A 24500-nucleotide genomic window follows, 5' to 3' on the forward strand; every position below is an offset into this window, starting at 1 on the left:
TGCTTTCTAACATTAAGGTTGAACCACGGTACTCACACATGGACTATTTTAACGATGTCGTTACTATTTCATCAAAAATATCTTAATTTGTGTTCCGAAGATAAACAAAGGTCTTAGGGGTTTGGAACGACATGCATGAGAGTGAGTATTAGTGACATAATTTTCATTTTTGGGTGAACTAACCCTTTAAATAAACTACCTTGAGATGAAATTAGCTCACAAAACCCAAACAAGTCAAGAAACAATACAAAAAATGTATTTAAAAGTATTTATAGTGAACATAAGTGAGATCAGAGTGGTCCAACCAAAATAATGCTTAATTGTAGGACACTTTTTCAAAACACAATCAAACAATAATTGATGGATCCATGCACTGCATTAATGTTTTAATCGAGGGAGTCGGCTTCTTGCAGGTGTTTTTTTGACAGACACCTTCATCATATTTGAATGTTGCATCATATCCTGGCCTCTGCTGGAAAGGGAAATAAAAAACAAGGTAGGCTATAGGACATCCAACATTTTAACAATGTATTCAAAAGTACCCAACCACTGCCATCCATCCACAGATCATCCATCTGTTTCACTTTATATGCAAATTGTATTTTTATGAGACAATTAAACCAGGATGGTTCACCTAGAAATGAAAAGTCTAATCATTTACCCTTATATATTCAAACCTGGCTGTATGTATGGTTTTCTTTCAGAAAATGTTTTGAAAATTCAGTGTTGGTAAGAAGAAAGAAAAAAGAACTTCATACAGGTTTGAATGAGGATAAGTAATTGATGACAATTTATGTGTGAACTATCTCTTTACGTTAATACTCAAGTCTTACTCAGGATTTTAAGTAGGACCTACCAGTGAAATAAGTAAGTACATAATGAGATAATCACATTCTGGTTTCCTTGTAATAACTGAATAACTCTGCATGTTTTTCCATGTTACTTAAAAATGTTTCAGAAAATATAAGAACTGACATTGTTTTCTCTGAACCAAAGTGGTGTCATTTGATGATGTGCTGTGCATTTTAACATTTACGTTTTGTCTGGACCCAGTGCTGTCCTCCGGGCTAGAACCATCTGCTGTTTTCTGTTCACTGTTGAGGACAGCTAAGGATACATTATCATAGTTATGAACACGACACAGGCTACCTACATACTGTAAAGCACTTTGGATAAAAGCATCTGAATAACTGAAAGAAGAAACTGGAAAATTGATCAAATTTTATTTTAAATGTGTTCTTCACCTTTGCAATCTCTGTAAGATATGCCCGCCTCTCTTCGTAGACTTTCTGGTAAGTCTATAAGAAACAAAATGCATAATAAAGGCACTTCATGCATGAAGAAATAATTAGGACTCTTATGTCAGCGTAATCATTAGATAATTACAGGCATAGGGGAATTCAGCAGCCCAAATCTAAACTCAATCACTCCCTCATGATAATGTCAATTACATTACAATTAATAGCTGGGGATTGTGTACAACAATATGATATGATCCATAACTAGAGGGCATTTTTCTGAATAGAAGATTGGTAGAGCTTCACCTTTCCTTCCTGCACAATTCTCATTTTGAAATCCATCAGCTGGGATTGAAGGTCGCTCTTCTCAGTAGAAAGCAATTTGAGCCTCTGTCTGAGAGCATCCTGAACACAAACATATCTCAGCACATGGACTTAAGACAAGACGTAAATTACATGAACATTCTTATGATTATATAATTAGGACAAAGTTAAAGGTTCTTTGCTAGGGGTTATGAGTAACCCCAAACATTTTCATTTTCTGTTCTATAATTATCATCCCATCCCTGCAGCATGGCTCACTCAAATCTTTCTCACTTCTCTTCCCTCATTTACAGATTAGTTCTCACTGATTAAATATTTTTCGCAGGCTGTCTCAGCAGATTTTTTTTAATCTCGTCTTTGGCAGAGGACCATAGTTAGGTAGCCAGGCTGTAATGAGAAACAATTGCACCACGCAACAGTAGCCGCTGAAAATGAAACGTATATGAACTGATGCAGAAACTGAAGCGTCTCTTTCACGCTGCATAGAAAGGGGTGTGAGGGAGGGAGATGTGTATTTTGGGCTATTTGTTTATCACGGTACCAAAATTTTAGTAAACGGTACCAATACCAGTCAAATTGTACGGTTCTTGGTACCAATTTCAGTACCATAGCAAAAACTATTGTAACCATTTTGTTTTAATGTGTTATTTAACTATTTAAATAAAAATATATATATATTAAATATATTAAATTAGTTCATTTTTAATGCTATTAATGATTATAAGAAAATAATACATTAAAACATTAGCATGCAGCCAAATATTGTTCAGTTAAGTAAACACGGCATTAAAAAAAATCTAATGAAAAGTTTGTAATAAAATGAAAAGCAAGGTTTACACATTTCAGGCAACAGAACATGTGGCTGTTCTGTTTCACTTACATTGCTGCACAGATCTATTTTGATGTACCCTATCATATTTTCTTTGTCCCGTCTCTTGTCAAACATCTCAATTTCAGATTCAGTCCCACATTTTAATGTCACTGTCACTCCTGAAACTTTGCAGTGTGTGCATAGCAGTATAAAAATTAAAGGTTTTATTCAAATTATGAATGGGTTATACAGTAAGCAAGCAAAGAGCAGTCCCTTTATAATCAATAAAGCCGATATCACTTCAGTTGAGCTCAAACTCACTGAAAACCTATGTTATAGTAAAAATAAAAAAAATCTGTCTAAACTGCACAATTAATATCTTATTAACATCGTCTTTATAATTAGTTGGTTATAACGGACAGATCGGTATTTGTGAACGTGCAGAACTCTGAGGATTCTGTCTAACTTAAAGGGTTAGTTCACCCAAAAATGAAATTTCTGTCATTAATTACTCACCCTCATGTCATTCTAAACCCGTAAGACATTAGTTAATCTTTGGAACACAAATTAAGATATTTTTGATGAAATACGAGAGTTTTCTGAACCAGCCATAGGCAGCAACGTCATTGCAACTTTCAAGGCCCAGAAAGGTAGTAAAGACAACGTTAAAATAGTCAATGTGACTACAGTGGTTCAACCTTAATGTTATGAAGTGAGGAGAATACTTTTTTTGCGCAACAAACAAACAAAAATAATGACTTTATTCAACAATTTCTTCTCTTCTGTGTCAGTCTCCTACGCTGATCACGTAGTAAACACAATGTAGCGCTTCCGGGTTCTTGCTGCCTATTGTAGGGCCCTATAATTTCCGTGATCACGGAATCGCGGACGGAATCGCGGAATTGGCAAATTAACGCGGAATCTAGTGTTAACGCGGAATTTTACATATTTGGAATAAAATTTTGTTTTTGTGTGGGAGAAAAACGTATGTCTGAGGAAAATGTAGACCGGGGGAAGCAAATCTGGGCGACACAACCCCTCCCGTCATTTCAGCTCCCCCTTCAAAACAATGAAAGCATGGCGAAGCGGCTCTCAACGGCTCTGCTTTCGTCGGCGAAAAAGTTAAGAAACTCAACGCTAAGCCCTCAGTACCGAGCCGAGCAGTTCCCACGTGACTTTTATGTGTCAGGCGAACTCTTGTTTTGTAAGTTTTGTCAACATTCCGTTGACTGGAAGTGCAAAAATACATGCACTGACCACCTGTTATCCAAAAGCCATGTGAAGAACAAGGAGAAGTACAATGATAACGCTATTAAGGCCACCACGTCCCTACATACGTGCATTACTGCTGCTGCATTCAACTTGGCTGTTACATGATGACAAAGTTAACTTTAATTTCATAACTCAGGGAGTAGGCCCTACTTGCTGTATTTTGCCTTGTTTTTGATGCACTTTAATGTACTGTATGGAAAAGATGATTCTTATAAGTACTTTATGTATAACTCTGAATTTTGTTTTTTTTTTGTCCTATTTTCTTTACTTGAAAGAAAGAGCTAATGGAGCACTTTTATTTAAACTTATATAAACTAATATAATTTATTTTACTGGACAGTATAAAGCTCATTACCATTCATATTTTGTTGTTACTGAAAAGTACTGAGTAAATGATGTGATGTTTGTTACCTCAATAAATTTAAGGTCATTCCTATTTTATTTGTGTACATTTTAATCATTAACATTAAAAGCTCTCTTTTTAAGACTAAAATAACAGTAAAGGGTAAAAAAAAACCTGAATTCCCAAAAATTAAAACGGAAAAAAAGGAATTTGGGAAAAAATAAAACGGAATTTGGGAAAAAATAAGAAACCTCTCGGATTTCATCAAAAATATCTTAATTTGTGTTCCAAAGATGAACGAAGGTCTTAAGGGTTTGGAACAACATGAGGGTGAGTAATTAATGACAGAAATTTCATTTTTGGGTGAACTAACCCTTTAAAAGCCTGTGATTGGCCATTGGGATCACATGCTCAACAAACATGTCTGTGATTGGCTACAATGCTCAATGCTGCAAAACAAGTTGTAAATAGAAACCTTTGACACTTTTCACATGGGATTGTTTAAAAGCAGCTGCAGCTGGTATCCGGATTGACCCGGTGCTTGGTACGATAGGCTGGTATCATTATGTTTTTAAAATTTTAGTATCGACTTGGTACCGAATTACTGGTACATTTAACACCCTACTGACGTTTATAATTTTATTATTAATAAAATATCAATTATTTAAAATTAATTATGTTCATTAATTTAATTATATTTTAATATATTTAAACAAATATTTATGAAGATTTTATAATTAATAACAATTTCAGTTTTATTTATATTTTTTAGAAATTGGTAGCACTTTTTGTAGCTGGAATGTACCATGGACATTTAATCATATATGAGCGAATAGAAGTCATTTGAATTTTATTTTATTTATTTTTAAATTAACCCTTTCACGCATAGTGGTCACTACAGTGGACAGCTATTAAAAAAGCATTTTCTTGAATTTGCACGGGTTTTTATGGCAAAGTTGCACATCAGCCTCTTCATTGGACCCTGGTGCATCATCCTATAAATTGCAACCAAGTGGCAAGCCTTTGTGTTTTCCTAGGAGACTCTTGTAGGTAAAAAAAATATTGCAGCATCAAGCAATATCTAATGAGTCCTATCACAGTAAAATTTTCCAAGTTTTGATTTTAGATTGAGAGAAAACTCAGATTAATCACATGTCCACTGTAGTGGACGTCATGCATCAATTGCTATATTTCAGCTACAATTCATAATTATAATGTGAATATTGTTTTTGAAATTTAAAACTTAAAAACAATCTGCAGTGACTTTTTTTACTGTAAATAAATGTACTTGTATTATTAGAATGTAATTTTCATTGACATCGAAAAAAGTCATGTGATTACATAATGTATGACACTTGTAATGCATTACTTGTTAGATCAAAAAGTAATCTGATTACATAATGCATGTTACTTGTAATGCGTTTCCTTACTCATAACATCAAAAAGTAATCTGATTAGGTAATGCACATTACTTGTAGTTAATTACTTGTTAGATCAAAAAGTAATCTGATTAGGTAATGCATGTTACTTGTAACACATTACTTTACTTGTAACATCAAAAAAGTAATCTGAATGCGTTATGCATGTTACTTGTAATGCATTACCCCCAACAAACACTGATCATTTCAGATGAGATTGAAAAAAACGTATCGCTAGGTTTTCTCAGAGGAGGGCTATGATAGAAACGTGCATGTCCATCTTGAACATAATCAGAATTATCAGCTAATAAGGGTAAATCTCCATACTCTGGTGCACTGGAGGGATCATCTGAGTGGTTTCCACAGTTGTACCTTGACAGACTGTAGAAAATTCTGATGGAATCACGTCCTCATGTTCTGATATCAAAGATACGCGAAGTGCAACTTGTATGAAGTTGTATGAAGCCTTTGCAATATTTTGCATTTATTTTTTGTATATATTTTATAGTTTTCATATGATTTGATATAATTGTATTGATTAGTTTGTTAAATTCACATACTTTATCTGCTTGATTATTGTCTTATATTTAATATAGTATATCTTAAGTTTAAACCATAAACGCATGCTGTCCACTCAAGTGGACATCTGAAGATCTCTTTGAAAAATTTGTAAAAAAATAAAATAAAAATCAATTCTTGTTTTTCATGCCCTAAGAGCAATAAAAACACATAGGAAAAAAATCCTGACTGAGGTTATCATAATTCATGCATGAAAGGGTTAAATTATTTACATTAATTTAACTATAATTATTTTTTTAATAAAATGGTTTTATAATAACCATTACAATTGTGTTTATGATTTATTTATTTATTTATTTTTTATTTTTTGGGGGGAGGTATAGCAAAAAAAGTTGCTGCTGGAATACTTACCTCGGACATTTCGTCATAAGAGCGAATAGAAGCCAGTCGATCTGAAGAGTAAGACAAAAGTTGGGCTTACATGGTGCAGTGTGTATGCAATACATCAATATAACAGCATTTCACAGCTCTTATTTGTAAATATAGCTTGCCTGGGCCTGCCTTATATTTCATTCTGTATCAGCACAATAGGACCCTTGTTCAATTATTTGATCATGACTGATGTGATAAAGAAGCTGAAGAGAACTTAGAGCCAGCAGAGAAAACCATGAATGAAGTAGCCTATGTGAAACCATGGACATGGATTATGACCCAGCCCATAATGTTGCGTGTCTTTCTTTCTATTATTGCTGATTGATTGTGACACACTAAAGGAGGTCTAAAAACTTTATAAATTACGAAATATATATGGGCACACAAAAAAGAAAGAAAAAAATGAAAAAGAAAGCGCGTGTATTGCTACCTGCGGGATCACTACGGAGGGTCTCAAGTCTCTCTCGAACCACAGTGATTTGTTTCTCCAGCTGCTCGTTCAGCTCCAGCTGTGTCTCATATCTGGTCCTCCACTCGTTCTCTGAGCAGAATGCAAAATCGGATATTGAGATACGGCTCAGCTTCAATTGACCGTTCGCAAAGACCCGCCCCCTTTAGTTACTGTTGCTATGTCCGACAAGCCATGCCGCTCTCACTCCACACCATGTTCTCACAAAAATAAATTGCGGAGCAAAGAGGACACTGACAACGAGCTGACTGACAGGACAGACCAGATTACTTTTGGGTTACTTTTGATATGAAACTTAACTTTCAAATTTGGTCATTTTTTAAAGAAACGTAAACAATAAATACCATTTTGTGGTTCTTTAATGCTCTTTAATGTGTCGTGACAGATCGCTGTGGCGCCTCAGTTAAAGCTTCTCGTGAACCGATCATCTCTTCCTTCTAGTTAATTTATAGCATCAAATAAACATGAATGAACATAAGAAATGTTGTTTTAACCGCGGAAAGACGTCAGTCCACTCCGTTTTTCAAGTTCAAATCCATGTTCAAATCCTCCAACGTTAATCTCCTGACTGATTTGTCGGACAAAAATGGCGGATGGAGGATTATGATTGGTCAGATCGCCTGTCAGTCAAACTCCTGCGAAGGGGTTAATTATTTTTGCTTTTAGTAGTTTTACTTTTAGATTACTAGTCAAATGTATTTTTTGCAAGGCCGTAACCGTAATGTCAAAGCATAAATAAACAGAAATTCTAGATCTAATTCTTGTTGGGAAATAATTTGAACTATTTGCAAATCATATTGTAACGATAACCAGCTGGAGTGCCCTTGAGAGCCACCAGAGGGCACTCCACACCTGACTCTCATGTTCACTCACAGACTACATCTCCCATCATTCTCTGCCTGGACTCATCAGCACTCATTATCACATTCACCTGTATCTCATCTTCTTGTTTAGTTCACCCCATATAAGCCTGGTTCACCCCATCACTCACTGCGAAGTTTTGTATGTTGTTGCACTGCACTTCTGAGCGTTTTTCCCTGGTTTTGTGTCTCTTGGTTTTTGGATATCTTGCCCTGTTCCCTGGATTACTCTCTTGCCTCTGGTCCCTGGATTACTCTCTTGCCTCTGGTCCCTGCCTGTTTTGTTTGTTTGTTTGTTTGTTTGGACTGCCTTCCAGTGTATGACCTATTGCTTGTTCTTTGGATTACCCCTAAATAAAGCTGCGTTTGGATCTTTACCTTCGAGTCTCGGAGCAGTTCGTAACAGAAAACTTCGCCATACCTAGATCCAGCAGCGATGCCATCAGATACAGCAGTACAAATCCTGCGTCTCCGTCAGGGGAATCGGCCGATTGAGAGGTATGTCGAGGAGTTTATTGAACTGGCAAATCTCACCTCAATGAACACAGAATGCCTTAAGATCTTTTTTCGGGGAGGGCTATCTGAACCGCTCAGTTCATTCATGCCCTTGCATGATCCTCACGAGACTTTGGAGCACTATATTGATCTGGCCCTTTTGTTAAGCGGATCATCGTTTACTGTGGGCGGGGTAGAGGAGGAGCTCCGTGAGCCTGCAGTATCCCCTCAGCCTGATCTTCTCCTCGTCAGCCTTGCCGAGCCTGCACTTCACGCCAGTCCAGCCGAGCCTGCACTTCACGCCAGTCCAGCCGAGCCCGCACTTCACGTCAGATCTGCCGAAGCCAAGGCAGTATGCGTCATGCCCGCCGCCCCTGAGACTGAGAGCATCATGCCCGCCGCGCCTGAGACAGCAAGCGACATGCCCGCCAAGCTAGAGTCTTCACCGCTGGTCCCGTCCAGCACAGAGCCTTCTTCACCGCTGGTCCCGTCCAGCACAGAGCCTTCTTCACCGCTGGTCCCGTCCAGCACAGAGCCCTCTTCATCGCTGGTTCCATCCAGCACAGAGCCCTCTTCGCCGCTGGTCCTGCCCAGCACAGAGCCCTCTTCATCGCTGGTTCCGTCCAGCTCAGAGCCCTCTTCGCCGCTGGTCCTGCCCAGCTCAGAGCCCTCTTCGCCGCTGGTTCCGTCCAGTTCAGAGCCCTCTTCATCGCTGGTCCTTTCCAGCTCAAAGCCCTCTTCATCGCTGGTCCTAACCAGCTCAGAGTCCTCTTCGCCGCTGGTCCTACCCAGCTCAAAGCCCTCGCCGCTGGTCCCGTCAAGCTCAGAGCGCGCTGATCCTGAGCCAGAGACTGTTCACGTCACTTCTGCCGATCCAGAGACTGTTCACGTCACTTCTGCCGATCCAGAGACTGTTCACGTCACTTCTGCCGATCCAGAGACTGTTCACGTCACTTCTGCCGATCCAGAGACTGAGCTTCACGACACTTCTGCCGATCCAGAGACTGAGCTTCACGTCACTTCTGCCGATCCAGAGACTGAGCTTCACGTCACTTCTGCCGATCCAGAGACTGAGCTTCACGTCACGTCCGCCCGTCAAGAGTCTCGTCCCACCGAGACTGAATCTGTTCCTGAGCCTGAATCTGTTCCTCTTCCTCTTTCTGCGCCTGTGTCTTCGGACAAGATGGCCGACTCCACGCCTGTGTCTTCGGACAAGATGGCCGACTCCACGCCTGTGTCTTCGGACAAGATGGCCGACTCCACGCCTGTGTCTTCGGACAAGATGGCCGACTCCACGCCTGTGTCTTCGGACAAGATGGCCGACTCCACGCCTGTGTCTTCGGACAAGATGGCTGAAACCACGCCTGTGTCTTCGGACAAGATGGCCACCGCCGAGCCAGTGTCTCAGGACAAGATGGTTTCCGCCGAGCCAGTGTCTCAGGAAAAGATGGCTTCCGCCGAGCCAGTGTCTTCGGAAAAGATGGCCGCCGCTGAGCCGGTGTCTGTTCCTGAGCCGGTGTCTGTTCCTGAGCCGGTGTCTGTTCCTGAGCCGGTGTCTGTTCCTGAGCCGGTGTCTGTTCCTGAGCCGGTGTCTGTTCCTGAGCCGGTGTCTGTTCCTGAGCCGGTGTCTGTTCCTGAGCCGGTGTCTGTTCCTGTTCCTGAGCCGGTGTCTGTTCCTGTTCCTGAGCCGGTGTCTGTTCCTGTTCCTGAGCCGGTGTCTGTTCCTGTTCCTGAGCCGGTGTCTGTTCCTGTTCCTGAGCCGGTGTCTGTTCCTGTTCCTGAGCCGGTGTCTGTTCCTGTTCCTGAGCCGGTGTCTGTTCCTGTCCCTGAGCCGGTGTCTGTTCCTGAGCCGGTGTCTGTTCCTGTGCCATGGTCGCCTCCCTGGCCGCCTGAAGGGTCGTCTCCGCCCTGGTCGCCTGCACAGCCTGCTCCGCCCTGGTCGCCTGCACAGCCTGCTCCGCCCTGGCCGCCTGCACAGCCTGCTCCGCCCTGGTCGCCTGCACTGCCTGCTCCGTCCTGGCCTCCCGTATTACCGCAGTCTCAAGGTCCTCTTCCGCTCCACGGACCTGGCCCTCCATCCCGCCCCCGGATCCGCCTCCGGGCCACCTCCCACCTGGACAGTTTTGGAGCGTCTGGAAGCCGCTCTTTGGGGAGGGGCTATGTAACGATAACCAGCTGGAGTGCCCTTGAGAGCCACCAGAGGGCACTCCACACCTGACTCTCATGTTCACTCACAGACTACATCTCCCATCATTCTCTGCCTGGACTCATCAGCACTCATTATCACATTCACCTGTATCTCATCTTCTTGTTTAGTTCACCCCATATAAGCCTGGTTCACCCCATCACTCACTGCGAAGTTTTGTATGTTGTTGCACTGCACTTCTGAGCGTTTTTCCCTGGTTTTGTGTCTCTTGGTTTTTGGATATCTTGCCCTGTTCCCTGGATTACTCTCTTGCCTCTGGTCCCTGGATTACTCTCTTGCCTCTGGTCCCTGCCTGGTTTGTTTGTTTGTTTGTTTGGACTGCCTTCCAGTGTATGACCTATTGCTTGTTCTTTGGATTACCCCTAAATAAAGCTGCGTTTGGATCTTTACCTTCGAGTCTCGGAGCAGTTCGTAACACATATGCACACATGCACTTTTATTTGTATGCCTAATATGTCGAAAACGTAAAAGGTTTCTTGTCTGGTCACACTCAGGAATTACATGAATCACGTAAATGCATATTTTCAATTCAAAACGTTGGTCATTTTAACATTTCTATCTCAGGCTACTAGCGTTACATGTTTTGCTCACCTCATTCTCTTTTAACTGACTTTGATTTGATTTTTTGATTTTTTTTATTTACATTATATATTTATATATAAATATAGAATTATTTTTTAATTATATATTTATATATGTATTATTTATTTATGTATTTATGTATATATTTATGTATTTATGTATATTTATGTATTTATGTATATTTATTTATGTATTATTTTGGCAGCGTTGGAATTCCATAGTTAGACGCTGGGGTAGACCATACTAACTTTTAAATCGTTCAAGAGCGCCGCATAATGGAGCAAGTTAGCCTACAGCAGCACTGTAAAAAAAGAAAAGTTGACTTAACTTAAAATTATAAGGCAACTTGCTGCACAGATTTTTTTGAGTTGACTCAACTAAAACATCTCTATAGTTGAGTTGACTCAGAACTCTTAAAATGTTGAGATGTTGTAGTTGAGTTGACTCAACTACAACATCTCCAGTTGAGTAAACTCTGTTAGTTGAGTCAACTCAAAAAATCTGTGCAGCAAGTTGCCTTATAATTTTAAGTTAAGTCAACTTTTCTTTTTTTACAGTGAGAGCAGTGCAAAAAAATCAAAAAAATCAAAAAATATTATATATATATATATATATATATATATATATACGTTACAGACCTTCTCCATCTACACTGTGAAGTCTCTTCTCCAAATCAGCCAGTGTGCTCCTCAGGTCAGACACCGAATCCTGCAACATGTCCCTTTAAAACGATTTCATACAATTAATAGAGGGTGAAATAACCGGATAAGTCAAATCAATTTGCAACTGAATGTTTGCACTTACTTGAACTCTCTCTCTTCCTCGACTTCTGCTTGCAGTTGGGATAACTCATCATTTCTGACATTAGTTTCTCCCATGTTCAGTCTGAGTAATGGACGGGTTTCACTTTCATCTGTGTCATGCGATGCTGATTGTTGCGCTGTAACCATGGCAACGAACGGCCACAACACTGTTCACGGGATTACTCCACACAGCACCTAGCAGTAGTGGCCAAAACTAGTGATGTCCGACCAAGGAATTCAAACTTTTTTTCATTAACTTTTTATTTCATATTTTGTATGTTGTGAAGTTGTGTCTGGGGTGTAATAATTTTGTCTTTTAAAAGTTTAGTGTATTCTTCTTCCCAATATAACATACTCCTAATATTTTGATTGTTTAATAGAACCTGAAGTGTCAGTAAAAGCAAGTATTGTGCAAATATCCCCTTCAGACATTACTTTTGGCCACTACCCAGCAAGCAATAGCCGTCTTTTCAACGTCTGGGTTAAATATAGACCCGATATAGTCCGGCTATGTGTAACCCACTTTTAGCCCAAATAACATTTAATCTGGATAAATGTATTTTTTTCCAAAATAACTTGTGAGATGTATGATATTCCATCATGTAAGCAAAGTCTACCGTGATTACAAGTTGTTTGGCTTACTTTATTTTAGGCTACATGTTATAGGCTGTGCGTAGCCACGATTTAGCTCGTATTCAGACCCGGCTATGCGTAACCCACTTTTAGCCCAAATAACATTTAATCTGGATAAATGTATTTTTTTTCCAAAATAACTTGTGAGATGTATGATATTCCATCATGTATGCAAAGTCTACCGTGATTACAAGTTGTTTGGTTTACTTTATTTTACATGTTATATGTGTAGGCTGTGCGTAGCCACGATTTAGCTCGTATTCAGACCCGGCTATGCGTAACCCAATTTTAGCCCAAATAACATTTAATCTGGATAAATGTATTTTTTTCCAAAATAACTTGTGAGATGTATGATATTCCATCATGTAAGCAAAGTCAGATGTGATTACAAGTTGTTTGGTTTGCTTTATTTTACATGTTATATGTGTAGGCTGTGCGTAGCCACGATTTAGCTCGTATTCAGACCCGGCTATTGTTGCCCACTTTTAGTCAAAACTGATTAATTGTAGCCTAGTTTTTTTGCCAGGCAGTGCATGAAATGGTTGATATTCCATCATGTTCGCATTGGTAATGATATCTGCAAGGTTCAATGTGACATTTTACGACATGGTCGATCTGTTGTCACGATTTAGCTCCAAATTGGACGGGCTATATGCGGTCTGCTTTAGCCCACCTGGCGAAATCAAAGCAATCTGGTCTACGTACGGCTTGGCTATAGCCCTGATTCAGACCAGCGAGCTAGTATAAGAATATTAGTCTTAAAAATGTTTTCGCTCACACAGCTTAATGTTTGCTGTCACACATAAACATAACATTCATACACAATCTACGATATGACTGTCATTTCAAATTAAATCAAATGCAATTGCATTTCTCAACCGCTAGATGGCACAATCGAAACACTACTGAGACATGACTACTAGGACTACTGGCATTGCGCGACTAGATCACTTTAGCCAGATCTCGCGATAAACATTTCCTCCATTTTCAATTTTATTTTACACGAGGCTGCTGTCAGAGAGCAACGGGCGAGCAACACTCTGAAAACCTTCAAATTTCTACTTCGGTCTTGTAAGTATGCGTGTTATTTTTGTTATGTTCATTGTTTAAATTAGTTAGTTGTTATAATGTGTAGAAACCGTGACATTTTAACATTACCATTGCAGAGTACTATTTTTCTCCAACAAGTTAACGTTACTTGCACGTGTTATTGCAACTGTGTGCCCTTAATCTAAAATGTATCTAAATTCAAGGTGGTAAGCATGAAACTATGAAACTTATCATTACTATTTTTTATTACTATTAAAGATACCAATATATTTTTGTTTTTAGATTGGAGTAAGAAATAATAGTTTTTGATTTAATGCAAATTTTCAAAGTATACTTTACATAAAACTTAACAGCAACATAGTGCAACATGAAAAGAAATTATAATTTTTTTTTTTTTTCCTTTCCAATTAATAAAAGGTAGTGGCAAACAGTAAAGTCTTTAAACTTTATTTAAAAGAATTAAAATATGCAGCATACATTCAGTTTTCAGTGAATTTGTTTCAGATATATGGTGCATAAAAACCGCAATGCTGCTTCTCCATGTTTTGTTTTGACTTTTTTTTTTAATTTTGACTTATAAATTTGATATAAAAGTAGCTGGCTACTGTCCCAGATGACCTGAGAGGTCTGCTCTGGATGGTTCATAATGCATCAGAAGATTAGAAATTTACTTTGGCCTTAAAATGTTAATTAATTTAATAACCAGCTGTAGTATTTTGATATGAATTCTTTGACAGACATATAGCCAGTGTAAAAACCTCAGAACTGGAATGATGTAATCCACTTTATTCGATTTCAAGACACTGTTTATCGCAAATTATCCAGCAATCAGTCAACAAAGTACAGCAATTGAATATACAGAACACTTGTCAATGACTACCATTAAATGTCTTGTTACCAACATTCTTCAAAATATATATTTTTTTTGTGTGTGTTCAACAGAAGAAAGCCATACATGTTTGGAACCAAGTGAAAGTGAGTAAATGCTTACATGATTTTTTTTTTAATGAACTACCCCTATAAGTATCTTTTTATGTTCATTAGAGTTATATGAGTAAGTGATAAAGAATGATTTATAGGGATAGTTCACTTTGAAATTAAATTTTGGCATGTTTTAGCTTACCTTAAGGGCATCCAAGATGTAGGTTTACCATAATATTGATATAAATTATATAGTCTCAATCTATATTCCGTTAACTCTATATTGGCCAGCTCTAGTGTGCATCCTAGCAAAAGTGAATGACTGTAATTAGTTAAAAATGATTGTCAACAATGCTTTTCTTGAGCAATAATTTTTTTCTTTTTCTCATTTGGCAGACGCAGTGATGACCAACTTTCCTTCGGCGACTGAATGGGAAATAAAAAATGCAATTTCTGGTCATTTTAAACAAGCACCAGGAAGAGATGGGGGTGGTGGTTTTGGATATAAAGATAATAATTTATTCTTAAAAAATTTAGTATCTTAAGTTGTTTTACATATTTTCCAATATTTTATTTGTTAATTTTTATGTTTGAATGTTGTCTAAGTTGTTAATATAATTGTTCTAAATAAATCCTTTATATTCAATTAGTTTGGATGGATTTTCATTTATGAGAACCTGTTATATTTGAGTGAAACAAAGACAAAACTGAAATCATTGTGTTTGGAAACAAAGATGAAGTTCTCAAGGTGAACGCATACCTTCACTCTAAAGGTCAAACAACTAAAAATCAGGTCAAGAATCTTGGTGTGTCTTTAGAGTCAGACCTTAGTTTCAATAGTCATGTCAAAGCAATAACTAAATCAGCATACTATCATCTGAAAAATATTGCAAGAATTAGATGCTTTGTTTCCAATCAAGACTTAGAAAAACTAGTGCATGCTTTCATCACCAGCAGGGTGGATTATTGTAATGGACTCCTCACTGGCCTTCCCAAAAAGACCATAAGACATTTGCAGCTCATACAGAACGCTGCAGCCAGGATTCTTAGCAGAACCAGAAAATATGATCATATCACACCAGTCCTCAGGTCATTACACTGGCTGCCAGTTACTTATAGGATTGATTTTAAAGTATTATTACTAGTATATAAATCATTCAATGGCCTAGGACCTCAATACATTGCAGATATGCTCACGGAATACAAACCCAACAGATTACTCAGATCATTAGGATCACATCAGCTAGAAGTTCCAAGAGTTTACTCTAAGCAAGGAGAGTCTGCTTTTAGCTATTATGCCAGCCGCAGCTGGAACCAGCTTCCAGAGGAGATCAGATGTGCTCCTACATTAGTCACATTCAAATCCAGACTCAAAACACATCTGTTTAACTTTGCATTTAATGAATGAGCACTGTGTCACTGTTTGTCCGACTGTTTATACTGTGTCTTATTTTAGTCTTTATTCTAAACTGTTTTAATTATTTTTAGTTCTTTCTCGTTTCTTTATTTTAAACTGTTCTTTATTCTAAACTGTTTTAATTATTTTTAGTTCTTTCTTGTTTCTTTATTTTAAACTGTTTTGTATATTCTTATTTCTTCTGATTATTTTTAATAGTATGTAAAGCACTTTGAATTACCATTGTGTATGAAATGTGCTATATAAATAAACTTGCCTTGCCTTGCCTTGCCTTGAAAAGAATCCTTATGCCTCATTTTGTTGTCTATTACATGTATATGTAGTGTAATTGATGACTAGTCTATTCTTGGGCTATGGTTAGACGTCTATTAGATTTTCACTGACAGCCCAAAATCAGCCTTGTTTTAGCCTAGACCCATATTGCCTGTCTATTAGACGTATATATGTAGTCGTTTAATAGCTGTCTAATTGATGACTAGTCTATTCTTGGGTTATGGTTAGACGTCTATTAGACGTATAAATATAGTCATTCAATAGCTGTCTGATTGTCTATTCTTGGGCTATGGTTAGACGTCTATTAGACGTATACATGTAGTCATTCAATAGCTGTCTATTCTTGGGCTATGTTTAGACGTCTATTAGATTTTCACTGACAGCCCAAAATTAGCCTCGTTTTAGCCTAGACGTCTGGGCTGTGTTTAGACGGCTATTAGACGTCTATTAGACGCAAAATTGCTTGCTGGGTATATGCCGTTACCTTACCTTACCTACATAACCTTTACCTTGGTTTTACTATTACAACACCACATGAAGAATCTACTAAATTTTATCAGCCTACAACTATGGCAGTTATACACAAAAGTTACAAAAAGTACCATGGTGTTACTATGGTAAAAAAAAAAAAGGGTTACTATGATTTTTTTGTAGTAAACTTTAATGAGGCACTTGCTTGAAGACTAACTTGAGCTACAAGAATGGCCAAAAACAGCAAGAGCACAGAATTATGTGCATCTGAAGGGTGCAAAGTGCTGAATGCTAAATGTACTTCCTAATTACATGCTATTGTTTCCTTCTATAAATATAACCCTCTGAATATTTTAAGAAAATAAAAATATATTATCTGTAAGTAAGGCTGTAACAAAGGTAGAACATTTCACTAATGCAGTAAACATTACACAGTATAATCTCATTATCAATACAAAATTATAATTTGATGCTACAAGAACATACGCAATAAAGGGTAATCAATAACAATAAATATTTCCTTATTTTTTCTCATCCTTTCTTAGGTGGCTTTTTTTCTCCTTAGTTCCGTTTCTTCCTGACTCATCCTTCTCCATTGCTTTTGCAGTCTGCTTGCCTGCGCTCTTCAGTATACCCTTGATGACCAGATTGTCCAAATTAAATGCTGTGACACCTACATTGACAGCAGACTGTACTGCAGTGTCTGCAGCTTGTCCTGCCTCGTCTCCATACCTGATCAAAACATGGAGGTATTCTGAGCTATATGAGCTTTAAACATTGTCTGACTATTGATTCTAAAAACATTTCTTTTACTAATGTGAAACATTTAAAAATGAACAGAAGCAGACAAAATGTTGCGTTCACCTCAGTTTTAATTCAGAAAGCACACTGACAGACCGTTAATAAGAACAAGAACCTTCTCAGCAACTTCTGAATGGTCAATAACTCAGGAAAATAAGGCACTTTGGGTATGTTAGAACTTAGTCAAAGAAAATGCAGTGTGTTTTTACCCGCCACCATTTATATTCTGCTAGGGGGGTCCAAGAGGTTTCCCAGACCCCTATATCTGAAAAAGCAACAGGAAATAGTAAATTAAACCATTTCCCAAAGCAATGAAGTTTAAATAGGTATAGCAAAAAACAAGAGTAGCAGGCTATTGGCAGGGGAAAAGAAAAATAGGAAAGCAGAAGAGAAATCCTGAATCCTGAAGAGCAATAAATAAAAAAACACCTACTTGTGCCTCACAGTAGTCACCGTCTCTGAAGTTATACTTTTGCCAATAGTTTTTGCTGCTGTCTCCAGACTTGACCAGAGAGTTGATAAACCTGCAGTTTACAACACAATTAGCTTTTGAACATGAATTCAAATGAAAATCTACAAATTTAAAATATTAAATCAAGCTTCTATTTAGCAGGACAAAAGTAAAATGGCAAAAGCCTTTCAGGACATTTGAACGATTTATTCGGTTACCTTGTATGCTGCTTCCAGCCACCAGCTTGGCTCCATCCATTTTGGAGCAGCCATCTTTGCTTTTCTTGAGGGATTCTGGGATGAGTTTGCTACCGTGTTTTTTCACGTGTGGAGCGAGTTCTTTCCCAACTCTATCTGCCACAGCAGCGACACCATCCACTGGTGAATAGAACAAAATGTGTTGTAGATCTTAAAAGAATAGGCTTTAAACATTTCAGCACGTGATCAAACTAATTACACCATTGTTTTACCTAGAACCTGGCTGACTTTCACAGCACCCCCAGTGGCCTGCTTGGCTGCATTTAGGCCCTTGGTGACCTTGGGGCTGACCTCTGCTGGCGTCTCCTCTGGGGTGATGTTTTCTCGGAGCTTAGTTGCTCCTCTCCGGATTGCTTTACCGGTAGCTTCAGCTCCTCGCACAACCCCCCGACCCAACCAGGAGCTCCCTATGGGGGGGAAAATCACAATACCTCCATCACTTGTTTTTCTTTTAGAGTGTATTAGAGTGGCCTCTAGTGGCAAGTTTTAAAATGTACCAATAAGGTGTTCAATGTGTGCATACTATCCTAAAATGGTAAAAGTGTGAACTTCAACCAATTCTCTAAAATATAATACGACATACAACTAAAAAAACAAACATCCTAGCTATCCAATGAGATAGCTATAAACATTCCAGGTTTTGGTTACTTTACTCTGATCGTAAAGTTCAGACCTGCTAGAATGCTCTGTGACATTTTTTCACTCCACACAGGAACAGTTTTCTCCTCTCCTCCTGGTGATTGAGTTAGAGATGTTTCTGAAGGAGGAACCTTCTCACTCAGGTTTGTGTCTTTTCCTGTAGCACCACCATGTTCTTCATCTACCTTAAATAAAAAGGCCTCAGTTATAACCAGTATGAGGTAGTAAACTTAATTGCTGATTTTCAATTAGCTTTGTATTGTTACAAATCTCACATAAACTGAAATTTGGAGGACAAAAAAAGGGTCCATTGTCCATTATCAATAGTGTAGCAATGCATGAAGCATGACAAGTCACTTTTAAACCAAGAGCTTATTGTTCATCAGTGCAGCAAATTTGTGTGACCGGCTCAAACCCAAAGAGAAAACTGTGGGAAAATGTTTCGCCCTCACACAATACTCCGGATCACATGGATTCCTATTGAAATGACTGGATTTTGAATTAGAAATTTTGCCAAGCAATGTTAAATGCGACTGCACCATTATAAGTAATACAAAACTAAATTTATAGATTCAGAAACAGCTATTAGAGTTATTATTTTTGTCTTTTTTTCATCAGAACTTTTCTTCTCTGAGATTGATTACCTGGACCCTGAGCTGTGCCAACACTGACAGCTGTTCCTGGAACCGATCCCTGTCTGCCGCAGGCAGCTCTGAGGACAGCACAACCCCGACGTAGGACCCTGGCACTGCTGCTGTGGTGTCAGGAAAGGTGAACACACCTTTGTTGCTAAGTAAGATTGGGGAGTCAGGGTACAGTGGGTAGATCCAATCACAAACCTGCAAGCACAAAATTAAGAGTCTCTTACATGATCTTTCCCTTATCTTTTAAACCGAAACATTTGAAACTGAGGTTCAGGGACCCCCATGAGCCTGCAACAACAGAATTTTTTGTATATTGAGATTTATACATCATTTGAAAGCTGAATAAATAAGAATATTTATCATTTTTGAAAAAAATAATATTTGGCCGAGATACAACTATTTGAAAATCTGGAATCTGAGGGTGCAAAAAAATCTAAATATTGAGAAAATCGTCTTTAAAGGGATACTCCACTTTTTTTGGAAATAGGCTCATTTTACAACTCCTCCAGAGTTAAACAGTTGAGTTTTACCGTTTTCGAATCCATTCAGCCGATCTCCGGGTCTGACGGTACCACTTTTAGCATAGCTTAGCATAGATCATTGAATCGGACAGGACCATTAGCATCTCTCTCAAAAAAATGACCAAAGAGTTTTGATATTTTTCCTATTTAAAACTTGACTCTTCTGTAGTTACATCATGTACTAAGACCGACCGAAAATGTAAAGTTGTGATTTTCTAGGATGATATGGCTAGGAACTATACTCTCATTCATGCGTAATAATCAAGAAACTTTGCTGCCGTACCATGAGTCCAGCAGGCGTAATGATATGACTCAGCGCCTGAAAATAGGTCTAATAGGTTAGACAAACTTAGTCCCGTTCACGTTGGAAGTTACCGAGCTGGGGACTATTTTCAGGCGCTGCGTCATATCATTACACAAAGTTTCTTGATTATTACGCAGGAATGAGAGTATAGTTCCTAGCCATATCAGCCTAGAAAATCGCAGCTTTTCATTTTCCGTCGGTCTTAGTACACAATGTAACTACAGAACTACAGAAGAGTCAAGTTTTAAATAGGAAAAATATCGAAACTCTTTGGTCATTTTTTTGAGAGAGATGCTAATAGTCTTGTCCGATTCAATTATCTATGCTATATGCTAAAAGTGGTACCGCCAGACCCGGAGTTCGGCTGAATGGATTCAAAAACGGTAAAACTCAACTGTTTAACTCTGGGGGAGTTGTAAAAAGAGCCTATTTCCAAAAAAAGTGGAGTATCCCTTTAAAGTTGTCCATTTCTGTTGCCAATTTTGCAGCATCCACTCACAAAAATACATTTTTATATATTTAAGGTAGGAAATTTACAAAATATCTTCATGGATCAATGATCTTTACTTAATATCCTAATGATTTTAGGCATAAAAGAAAAATCGATAATTTTGACCCATACAATGTTTTGTTGGCTATTGCCAGCCACAAATATACCCGTGCGTCTTGTGACTGGTTTTGTGATCCAGGATCACATATGAGGAAAAAATGTATTATAAGGTTGTTAAAAAATTATGTTTAACAATCATTTAAAACGTGATATTACTCACTGTCGATGTGATAATCATTCAGAAATCATTTATCACGGTTAATTTATTGTATTGACAGTCATAGTTTTTAACAGTAAGAACTAAATACAAGTCCTGAGCGACAAAACGTTTGAAAACCCCTGCTTTAAACTACAATAAAGATTAATTTTGTGTATTTGGATGTCACTGTGCATATGAGGGAAAACTGGGGTCAGATGAGACTGGAATTTTATTGCATATTTTTGGGCGCTGTGTGACCTTTCAGAATGCCACCCTTTGTTCTGGACAGCTAAAGTGGGACAAAAGACCACTGTGGGACACAGGCAGCAGTTATGTTAGAGCGTGGACTGCACGTGTCCTACATCAAGCCCCAGAGCAATGGGAGCACTGGATAGCTATCAGCCCTCAAACTGGAAATCTGCCAAAACTGCACAGAGCCGACAGTCAGCTATTCACTGAGATTTCTATTTGCTGAAACAGCGTGCAGACCGACTCTGTACAAAGAGCCCTGGCTTCATCTGTAACAAGACTGTTTCTAGCACTGCATAAGCTTGATATAACCACCACAGAGTCTGGTTGGGCTGGCTTTTGCGGGTTTGAAAGAAGAGGTGGAGCAGTAAAACCACCCTTTTGACATCTGAAAGTGAATCATTTTTAAACCATGTCAGATTTGAGTGACTATAAAAAAACAACTGAAAGTAAAACTACCCTGAGTTTAAAAGTTGTCACAAATACTACATATTGAATTGTCTATTCCAAATGAATCTCAATCCTTCTCTTAATAAAACACAAGGTTTCTACTTCTCTCTCTGCTCTCCCACACAAGAAGAATGTGCTATGTGCTTGTAATTGTTATAGCATGATGAGCATGACAGTAATTTCAGTTATTTTGCTGTCAGCCATGAGCTGATGTCCAACAATAACAAAACTCTACATAGATGTAATTCTTAATAAGTAAATAAAAAAACGCCCAGTTTCATGTGATCATCACAAGACCTCTCTTGTGTGCAAGGTGAATACAGTTCTTGTCAAGGTGGTGAATGGTTTGCTAACAGCAAAAATACAGGGTGGATAATATAAAATGTGATGCTAGTTTCAAAAATGAAGATGAAACTTTGAACTGAATATATAAACAATTCATACACACAAAAAATAATTTTCTTGATCAATATTTTTGTCTTGTATGCCAGTAAAGAATATATAAACGTCCTTTAAAAATGTTACAATCCTTTTTTTTTGCATAAGATTAATACGTTTGTTTTCGTACTGCTTTTTATTTTATTTTAAGCATAAATCAAAAAAGAATTTAAAGCATTTTCTGCTTAAGACAAGGAACAAGTCACAATTATTATATTTATTTTTATATTTCCAGTTTTCATTTTCATTTTAGATTTATTAATTTTGTTATGTGATTTTGTCATTTTTTTATATATTCCCATATTTATTTTTATTTCAGTTTAATTAATTGTAGTACTTCAATATTTATTTCATTTCTCATTTTCTTTTAAGTTGTTTAGGTTTTTCATTTAATATTTATATTTATATTTTATTTCAGATTTTTTTAAAACAATTTTTGGTAACACTTTACAATAAGGTTTATTAGTTAACATTAGTTAATGTATTAACTGACATGAACTAACAATGAGCAATCCATTTGTTACTGTATTTGTTAATCTTTGTTAACGTTAGTTAATAAAAATACAGTTACTCATTGTTTGTTCATGTTAGTTCACAGTGCATTAACTAATGTTAACAAGATTTTAATAAAGTATTAGTAAATGTTGAAATTAACATTAACAATGATTAATAAATGCTGTATACCTATTGTAAAGTGTTACCCAATTTGTACTAATAGTTTTAGTAAACAATAACACAGCTGGAGAATAAGACAAAAAAAAAAATAATTATACATACAAATGAATATAGAAATATTGTCCAAACACAATATTTACCTGTAGGTAGGCTGGGGCATAGCCAGCACTCCTGTCAGAGTTTTGGCTGCTGTAAATGATTATTCTTAGGTATCCTGGATAAGAAGGAGCGCTTACATGACCCTCAGCAGACACAAAGAACATCTGCACCCCACTGGGCAAGAACATAATCTCCATGCCAACCTCTCTGAGATTGACTGGGGCGAATGCCTGACGCTGGGGCTGAGCAGCTTGAAATGGCCTGTTGCCTCCATGAGAGAGTGACAGGTGCCCATCTGTTGGTTGTGGAGTGTAGGCTGGTGGAAGCTCAATGGGTACAGTGAAGCCCACCATAGGGGAGGCAGGACGAGCAGGGGCCCCTCCTGAAGCTGAGAGATGTGGCTGGGGGTCCTGGAGGACAGGAAGGGTCGGGTAAAGGCGCTGACCCGGGGTCGCAGTGGACTCTAGCACCCCTAGACGAGAGGTGATAGTGCTCAGAGTCTCGTTCATCCTCAGCTGCGTCTGTCGCGCGACGTCCCAGCCGCGTCCGACGCAACGCTCGCCCTGTGTGTTCACCTCTAGCCCTCTAAGAAGATACCGCCTGCCCAGTCTGTACTGAAGAAGAGCTTGCTCCTTATTCCCAGCATCATCATACCGAAGCCCTGTGTTCAGACACTGCAGAGCTTTCGCGTAGCTCTCGCGAATGGTACGAATATCAGCCGGATCTGATGACTCCATTCCAATGCCAGGACACTTTAGAGAAATTACTGTGTTATGACTTTGCGGTTGAAAACTAAAAACAGTAACTATTAAAGTTGTCTACGAGATATAGCTACTCAGGAAAAGCGTGACAGGCTGCCCGAACGTACACTTAATAGCATAGCTAACCAGCTTTTGTGACCCAGCAGGTTCGACCAGATTACGGGGAAAAAAATAAAACATAGCGCTTCTGGTCACTAGCGCTCCAAGGCGCGGAATTTTTTTGTTTTGTTCTGTGTAATAGGCCTACTTAAAACACCTGAAAGAATAAAGTACATCACAAGGCGAAACCTGTTCGTCTCTATCCATAGCCTACCCAAAAATATTTTAGCGTTCTAAAGTTAAGTACGTAGTATAAGCCTAAATAAGATAAATGATTAAAAAACGATGGAACGATTTAAAAAAAAAAAAAAAAAAAAGACCAGCATGGATAAAATGAGTTAAACTTGCTTTCGGGATCAGGACGGGATTCATACAGTAAGCGCTAGAGGTCGTTGTTTACCATAAAACCATGCCGCATGGAAATCAACCCTCTATACGGGACTAATTATGAAATCAAAGCTAGAAAATGTGTTTTCTACATGTGATCTTTGACCTAAAGTGCCTTTTAGGGTAAATTATTTTTATTATTGAAATTTCACACACATTCAAGTGCATTTTCACTATCTGAAAAGTAGTGAAAGGGTCTTTCACTACTTAACATTCCATTTCATCTTGTGCTACTATATCTCAGTTGGAACTCACAAGTGAAAAAAAAGTCAAAAACTCAATACAATTTCACTGCCTGGATAGTGAAAACATGTCTTAGTGTTTCAAAAAGCAGGAAAACAATTTCTTTCTTGGAATTCCAAATCAATGATTGTAGCACAAGTGAAAATTAACAGGACTCTGTGTACCCCATGTAACTTGGTTTTTACTATCTTTTTTT

At 38.1% G+C, this 24500-nt stretch overlaps 2 protein-coding genes and 1 long non-coding RNA gene across 6 annotated transcripts; 1 reads left to right on the plus strand and 2 right to left on the minus strand.

Annotated features, from left to right (window-relative positions):
- Window positions 1-261: 261 nt before the first annotated feature.
- ccdc169 (coiled-coil domain containing 169) lies at window positions 262-17269 on the minus strand. Of its 3 annotated transcripts, XM_084104660.1 has the most exons (9): window positions 16534-17269; window positions 11774-12216; window positions 11608-11690; window positions 6788-6898; window positions 6337-6377; window positions 1545-1643; window positions 1245-1298; window positions 1037-1107; window positions 262-472 (listed from the first exon to the last, which is right to left on the minus strand). In XM_084104660.1, the coding sequence occupies exons 2-9, from the start codon at window positions 11917-11919 to the stop codon at window positions 379-381; spliced, it is 699 nt and encodes a 232-aa protein (XP_083960786.1). In that variant the 5' UTR covers window positions 11920-12216; window positions 16534-17269; the 3' UTR covers window positions 262-378. The 3 variants fall into 3 exon arrangements, 2 of the variants coding, with proteins under 2 accessions (XP_083960786.1, XP_083960787.1); XM_084104661.1 differs by lacking the exon at window positions 16534-17269 and having other exon boundaries at window positions 269-469; window positions 11774-11940; XR_014604666.1 differs by lacking the exon at window positions 16534-17269 and having other exon boundaries at window positions 411-469; window positions 1037-1094; window positions 11774-11940.
- Window positions 13374-14886, plus strand: LOC311076430. The gene is made up of 3 exons (XR_014604667.1): window positions 13374-13476; window positions 14398-14430; window positions 14773-14886. It is a non-coding gene; the product is annotated as an uncharacterized lncRNA (long non-coding RNA).
- On the minus strand, window positions 15987-23979 carry sparta (spartin a). 2 transcript variants are annotated; one of them, XM_084104657.1, is made up of 7 exons: window positions 22856-23979; window positions 19330-19524; window positions 18720-18870; window positions 18259-18453; window positions 18008-18166; window positions 17772-17862; window positions 15987-17269 (listed from the first exon to the last, which is right to left on the minus strand). In XM_084104657.1, the coding sequence occupies exons 1-7, from the start codon at window positions 23549-23551 to the stop codon at window positions 17059-17061; spliced, it is 1698 nt and encodes a 565-aa protein (XP_083960783.1). In that variant the 5' UTR covers window positions 23552-23979; the 3' UTR covers window positions 15987-17058. The 2 variants fall into 2 exon arrangements, with proteins under 2 accessions (XP_083960783.1, XP_083960784.1); XM_084104658.1 differs by lacking the exon at window positions 15987-17269 and adding an exon at window positions 17392-17603.
- Between the last annotated feature and the right edge of the window lie 521 nt (window positions 23980-24500).

Source organism: Abramis brama, assembly GCF_963993115.1.
Source record: "Abramis brama genome assembly, chromosome: 25".
In the NCBI taxonomy this organism is placed as follows: Eukaryota; Metazoa; Chordata; class Actinopteri; order Cypriniformes; family Leuciscidae; genus Abramis; species Abramis brama.

What these genes read in the sequence shown, in the direction of transcription:
- sparta (XM_084104657.1), bottom strand. Translation starts at nt 23,551, where the DNA reads ATGGAGTCATCAGATCCGGCTGATATTCGTACCATTCGCGAGAGCTAC. An exon ending in TGGCACAGCTCAGGGTCCAG is followed by an intron (nt 18,871 to 19,329) that starts GTAATCAATCTC and finishes TTTTTATTTAAG; the next exon opens with GTAGATGAAGAACATGGTGG. An exon ending in GGCTGGAAGCAGCATACAAG is followed by an intron (nt 17,863 to 18,007) that starts GTAACCGAATAA and finishes TGTAAACTGCAG; the next exon opens with GTTTATCAACTCTCTGGTCA.
- ccdc169 (XM_084104660.1), bottom strand. Translation starts at nt 11,919, where the DNA reads ATGGTTACAGCGCAACAATCAGCATCGCATGACACAGATGAAAGTGAA. An exon ending in TCACAGTGTAGATGGAGAAG is followed by an intron (nt 6,899 to 11,607) that starts GTCTGTAACGTA and finishes CATTCTGCTCAG; the next exon opens with AGAACGAGTGGAGGACCAGA. An exon ending in CCTCCGTAGTGATCCCGCAG is followed by an intron (nt 6,378 to 6,787) that starts GTAGCAATACAC and finishes CTTACTCTTCAG; the next exon opens with ATCGACTGGCTTCTATTCGC.